Source organism: Diaporthe amygdali (assembly GCF_026229845.1).
Source record: "Diaporthe amygdali strain CAA958 chromosome Unknown NODE_37_length_474048_cov_65_229390, whole genome shotgun sequence".
Taxonomy (NCBI): Eukaryota; Fungi; Ascomycota; class Sordariomycetes; order Diaporthales; family Diaporthaceae; genus Diaporthe; species Diaporthe amygdali.
This window is the reverse complement of record NW_026517057.1, coordinates 462,578-469,089: the sequence shown is the minus strand read 5'-3', so window position 1 is coordinate 469,089 and position 6,512 is coordinate 462,578. Positions and strand designations below refer to the sequence as shown.

General features: G+C 51.5%; 2 protein-coding genes across 2 annotated transcripts; one reads left to right on the top strand and one right to left on the bottom strand.

The window, feature by feature from the left end:
* Positions 1 to 284: 284 nt before the first annotated feature.
* On the bottom strand, positions 285 to 4,305 carry J7T55_002167 (uncharacterized protein; the record flags this gene model as incomplete). Its single annotated transcript, XM_053133551.1, has 7 exons — positions 285 to 329; positions 486 to 769; positions 832 to 871; positions 934 to 1,060; positions 1,243 to 2,953; positions 3,004 to 3,435; positions 3,486 to 4,305. 7 exons carry the CDS (start codon positions 4,303 to 4,305, stop codon positions 285 to 287), a joined length of 3,459 nt encoding a protein of 1,152 aa, XP_052988726.1.
* A 476-nt stretch (positions 4,306 to 4,781) lies between these two features.
* On the top strand, positions 4,782 to 6,332 carry J7T55_002166 (uncharacterized protein; the record flags this gene model as incomplete). The annotated part of the gene is made up of 5 exons (XM_053133550.1): positions 4,782 to 4,801; positions 4,863 to 4,964; positions 5,074 to 5,153; positions 5,208 to 5,504; positions 5,563 to 6,332. 5 exons carry the CDS (start codon positions 4,782 to 4,784, stop codon positions 6,330 to 6,332), a joined length of 1,269 nt encoding a protein of 422 aa, XP_052988725.1.
* Positions 6,333 to 6,512: the final 180 nt, after the last annotated feature.

The window sequence follows — 6,512 nt, the reverse complement described above, 5'->3', positions numbered from 1 at the left end:
TATATAAATTATAATATTAGCATTTATAATAAGCTAATTAATTTATTAAGCTTATAGCTATAAGTAAGCTTTAAAGGGATATAGCCTTTAGCTGCTTCCTATAACTAAGCAAACAACCCACACCTAAATAAATACTAACATCCCTAAACGCGCATTATATTCAAATATATAACCCAGCCAACACCCTCTGCTATTTCGGAGGCGCTTTGGAATCGGGCTGCTTGACATGATCAAATAATACCAATTAACATAAATTCGTCTCGTCGGAATTATGTTTTCGTATTTCAGTTGTGAAGCTCGCCTGAATCGTTGAGCGGAGTGATACAGGTCTTTGCGACCAGCCATCAGTCTATGGTAATTGCGCCACTGTTGTATTCAGACCCGCGAAGAGACGTGCTTCTAAAAGGTCAATCTTTCCCACTCATACTCCATATTGTACATTATATGATTTTTTTCTTCTTCTGAAATCGCCGCAGTGGTCATACTTCGAAGCCGAACCCCTTCATGCAAGATCGGTACAGGTCGATGGTGGATTTGCAGTCTTTGGCCGGGTCGGCGGCATTCGAGAAAAGCATGCACTCGTCGCGTTTCGCCTTCTCGTCTTTACAGACACAACATGGCTGTTTTACCAGTAGCGAGTCAGCCTCGGTGATGAAAGGAAGAAGTTCGGGGATATCGTGGGTACGGAATGGACGGACCTTTGGCTTCGAAGAGGCATCGGAGATCGCGGGCGCTGGCGGTTGCGCGATCGCCGCGGCGGCTGGAACGGCTGGTAAGAAATTTCGTCAGCGGATCTTGCGCAGAGTTGCTGCAATCAGAAGCGCGCAGTACATACGAGCCGAGACTTGCGATCCCATTGTGACTTGTTGCGCTGAGCAATTCTTGAAAGAGTGTTGGTGTCGCAGAGAAAGAAAATCGGCTGTCGCGAGAGACGAATTCGATGAGCTCACCATTTGCCTGCCGTTGATTTGTAAGTGCGCCGGGAGCTTCCGATCTGGTGCCACTCTGAGGTACAGTGCTTGCAGTGCTAGGATCTAGGGGCTCGGCCAAAGGCAGGGATCTAGTGAATGTTCAGGTTCTGGCCTCCAATTGATTGATTATATCTGTTTGCTGCTGCACAATTTACTTATTGACCAAGACTTGGCCAGCCTTTACTAAGAGCAAAGAATATACCAAGCAGCGAGGTGCAGATATGTAAACGCAACAGCGCAAGGAAACCAGCCAGGAAGACTATCGCCTCACCCGATCATGTCACCCATCAGCAAGGCCCTATGATTATCCATGCCTTCCCTGATCCTGATCAACACGCCCGCAGCCAACATCTTCACGTCGTTCTCCTCTCCTCCATCCTCGCCTCTAGTGCCACTGAATATCTGGGCGACCCACTCCTGCGTTTCGACGACCTCTCTCGGCATGCTCTGACAAATGTCCCGCATCCTGTCCCCGTTAACCTCCAGCAGTGTCAGCAGTGCAAACAAGACTGCATGCGTGACGCCCAGGTCTCCAACAGCATGTGCGCGCACGCTGCTTCCCAACAAGAGCTCCCAAAGCTCGGCCGTCATGTCCGGCAGGGACAGCGTGCTCGGCCCTGCGGCATGGAGGAGGAGCGCCAGGGTCTTGATGTAGAGCGACAAGAGGAAGGGCTGAAAGACGATGCCGCGGGTGCGGCCTGCCATCGAACGCGCTGCGGACTGAAAGCGAGCGGTAAGTGGGAAGAAGAACGACGTGGCAATGAGCTGGGCCGTCGTGTTGGGAATGGCACGGACCCGGGGCTTGCTCTTGGACTTCTGTGCCGTCGAAGACTGTTGCTGATCGAGACGTGATTTGAATGTTGACAGCTTCAGAGCGTCTGGACCTGTCGCTGAATCCGCAGCATCAGCCGCCAGTGGCGCCATGAAGTCGGAGGTGAGTGATTTTGATATCGTATCCAAAGCGTTGGGTGGCAATGCTTTAAGCGATGATGACGAGGCAAGTTGGTTGTTCATTGCTGCGTCCTCCACATAAAGCCTCTTCATCTTATCAGGCAGCGTCTGAGAAGGGAACGATGCCGCGGCCGTGTACTCTGAAGTTGCGTGCCCAGCAATCTCGCGGGCACTCAGGCCCAAGACCGTAAGTACAGAAGCTCTCTGTGCCACTGAATAGTCTCCACTGAAGAATGTTTTGGCGAACCATGGGCCCATCATCTGAGGTTGGGCCACAGTTATAGCAATCATACCCTGTAGTTTGAGGTCGTAAAAGTTCTCAATATCAAATGTGTCCTGTATGCCCACCAAAAGTGAAGCAAGCTCTTCGGCATGCTCCTTGACTTCAGTTCCAAAATTCGCTTTCCGCCTGATCAAGGTCGGTGCAGTTGTGAGGGCGAGCTTTTGGTGATCGTAGCCCTCAGTGTCCCGAAGATATGTGATAAGATTTCTGATGTACACAGGGGCTTTGGGCTTGTCTCGCCTGACAGTTTCTGGGTCGTCATCGGAATCAATATCGTCATCTTCTGGTTTCTTCAAGGGCACTATATCATCGTCCTCTTCCTCGTCAGACTCCACCTCTTCGATGATCGCCTTCGATTTGCTGGTCGATGGCGCTGGAGCCGGTGCTGGCTTTGACTTGGGGGCAGGTGGTGCCTTCGTCTGCCGGGTGTATTCGGCCGGCTGCTGTTTCGAAGCCAAGGTCTCAATGGGACCGACAACATCCGAAATGTCTACTAAGCCTTTGTACCAGAGAGCTTCATCTGAGCTCGTCTCCTCCATGTTGAAATTGAGCTTCTTGTCGTCTTTGTGGGCCAATTTTGAGAGCGCCTCGCCAACGATCATACCCAGCAAGCGAGCGCGGGTCTGAGACGCTTCCAACCTCTTGGAGACCATGTTCATGAACGAGCCCGATCTCACGACAAGGGATAATTTGATCGGAGCCAGTCTTTGAAGATATCCAGCGCTCAGAAGGAGCACTTGCGCGTGCACTGTGACCTGTCAGAATTCGTGTTGATGCGAATGGCAGTATTTTCCATACCTTCTTGTTGAAGAACTGGGGTATGCTTGATGTACAGGAAATCTCCGAACTGGTTGAGACTATTTTCAAAGACTGTAGTGATGCTGTCCCTGTCCGGCGAAAGAACAGCCAGAACTGCACGCCGAACACCAACTGCATCACCAAGCCCGGTCCCGGTGGCACTTGTTAGCCATGTGATCAGATGAGACAAGTATTTGGCGTCTTTCGCGACGAGTGAGCCGATGATACCGGCAGCTGCGGCTATTGCCGTCTTCTCTTTAGATGGATCACTGGCATTGACGTGGTTGAGATAGATATCTGCAATGGCCTTCAAAATGCTGGAGAGGAAAGTGCGTTGCTCTGTGTTGGCGAGATTGCCGAACAAGTCAGAGATGTGCCGGGATTCTTGGGACCTGTTGACGATATCCTCGAGCAGAATCTGAAATACAGTATCTGGAACAAGTCAGCAATTAAGATTCGGAAAGATGAGGTCGACGACATACCAGAGTATCCTAGACGCAGAGCCTTCGACAAGAGGTCTGCCACCAGCTTCTTCTGCATGGGGAGGTCTGCTTGTCTTGACCATGATATGACGTTACGGGTCAACCACCTCGTATACTCTTTCCCATCGGCAACCCAAATGATCTGGCCCTTGGCTTCGTGAGGAGCAAGAGATTCAGCTTCTGCTGAGAAGGCGACGATACGGCCGCCAGCGATGACATTGACAAAATCTCTTGCCAATATGCGTTGTTTCATGGAGTCTGGTGTCGTGCAGGTGTTTGTCCATAGACGTACGACACCCTCTTCGCCATCTAGAATTCCACAAAGGAGCTCAAGGGTGACGCTCAGATTCAGCAGCACGTCGGAGCGTTTGTTAGCTGTCGTCTCCGACTTTTGCTCCTGAGTGAGAGTCCGCAGGCGCAGCAAGACAGCATTCAGGCCCGCAAGATTTCGGAGACTATCCAGCAAGAGCTTTAAATCTGAATACTCATCGTCTGAAGATGATTCCTTGAGTATGGCCCAGTAATTCGGTACGATTTCAGTGACCAAGATCTGGATGATCCTGGCGGCCTCGGGTCCTGGAGAGCCGATGTTGAAATGCTCACCCACTGGTCCTTTTTGGACGACAAAACTCAACACCGATATTAGAGTGTCGTAGTCAGGTTCATTTTTCAAGGTCTCCACGACGTCTTCAAGCGATGTTGGCTTGGAAATTGGTATCGATGTCGCCCTTGATGATGCCTGGACCTCCTGGAGCAGGGACTTTGCGGTATCTTCCGACTTGACATAAGTCCTGCTGATAGGACGCAAAAGCTCATCCATTTTGCTCGAGAACAATCTCAGGGCAAAAAGAAAATCTGTTCTAGATGACCTGTCATCACCATCTCTGCGCCGTCTGCGAGGCCCACACAGGTTTACACAGCTGTGGTTATGATTGCATCCCTGGGCCACTTCCTCAGTGCTTCCTGCACGGCGCCTCGGCAGGCTGACGAAATCGGCATGCAAAGTAGCAGCACAAATCCGGTACTTGTAAGTTGGGACTGTTCTGTTTGTGAATGTTTCAGGCAACGTTCGGGGCGTTGACCCGGATCTGTGGTTGAGTCAACCCCTGCCAGCCTTAGAAAGCTGCAGAGCTTATCGATAAAAGCTTACTTGGGGGAGCTGCTTCAGGGGTCCCCTCCAACGTCACTCCGACCCAACAGGCAGCCTTTCATCCTTGGACTTTGACTCTCTTCGCTGCCTTTCTTTCATTCGCTCATTCCTGAAGAGACAGCAAGATAAAATAAGCCCGTAATACCATGGCGGCAACATCACGATGGTATGTCCAATTGAAGCAATTGCCCAAGAAACACCGATTTGAGCTGACGATTGGCTTCCAGGCGGGATCTAGACAAGATCCGTACCACCGCCGGTCCGTTCAGTGATGGGGACGAGGTGGATGGACCTTCTGTGATCGAGAACATGGATAACATGAAAATTTTGTGAGTCAAGGAGCTCATTCTTGCAAATCTTGTGCTAACGAAGGACTCAGGGTCATGTAGGTGTCTTTGGACCGAAGCTTGACTGGCCTGATTCTCACGCGTGTTACAGTGGCGCTGGTGGTCTGGGATGCGAGATTCTGAAGGATCTGGCACTCTCAGGTTTCAAGGATATACACGTAATTGACATGGGTATGGTGAGGCTATTGCTAGATGCTGTGCTGTAGGCTGACGCCGCAAGTTCAGACACGATCGATATCTCCAATCTCAACCGGCAGTTCCTTTTCCGAAAGGATGACGTGGGAAAATCGAAGGCAGAAGTGGCTGCTAAATTTGTTGAGCGAAGAGTCAAAGGCGTTAAGATCACGCCCCACAATAACCGCATACAGGACTTTGACGAGTCTTTCTATATGCAGTTCACAATTGTGGTCTGTGGACTAGACAGTATAGAAGCCCGGCGGTGGATCAACGCAACTTTGATCAACATGGTGGACGAGGACAATATGGATTCTCTCAAGCCTCTAATTGACGGCGGTACAGAAGGTAGGATCGCGCCTCTGGAGATAGTTATCCCACCGAGAGGGCGCTAACAACAGCACAGGATTCAAGGGACAGTCTAGAGTGGTACTCCCTACCATGACATCCTGCATAGAATGCCAACTCGACATGTTCGCACCACGAGCCGCGGTACCGCTCTGCACCATTGCCACGATACCTCGGCAACCAGAACACTGCATCGAGTGGGCGCACGTCATAGCATGGGACAAGGAGAAGCCCTTCCCGCAGCTCGACAAGGACGACCCCGAGCACATTACTTGGCTGTACCAGAAAGCCCTGGCCAGGGCCCAAGAGTTCAACATCCCCGGCGTCACATACTCCTCAACGCAAGGTGTCGTGAAGAACATTATTCCCGCCATTGCATCCACTAATGCCATTATTGCAGCGAGTTGCTGCAACGAGGCTCTGAAGATCGCGAGCGGTTGTGCACCGTCGCTGGGCATGGAAGAGAACTATATGATGTACTCCGGGAACGACAGCATTTACACATACACTTTCAAGCACGAGAAGAAAGATGACTGTCCTGTTTGCGGAACGATGGCGCGTCCGCTGGAGGTGGACCCCAAGCTGACACTCGAGGAGCTTATCGATCTCCTGGCGGCACGGCCAGAGGCGCAACTCAAAAAGCCATCGATCCGGGCCGAGGGCAAGAGCCTCTATATGCAGACCCCGGCTAGCCTCGAGGAGCAAACTAGACCGAACCTTATCAAGAGCCTGACGGACCTGGGACTCGAGGATGGATGGGAGATTTCCGTGACGGATCCGGCTTTCGTGGCCAATTTCAGGTTCATCCTTCGGTTTAAGGCGGCCTAGGTGGCCGTGCTGCCGGCGCACAAGCGGGAGAGGTCGGTGACTACGGCGGCCTTGATTGTCAACGAGACTGACCAAAAGTTAGTGAAACGCATTAGACTTGACGATGTTGCGCAACACGACGGTGCAGCTGCCATATGAAAAGCCCGCTATGTAGGGCAGGGATTTACATGAGCATAGCGC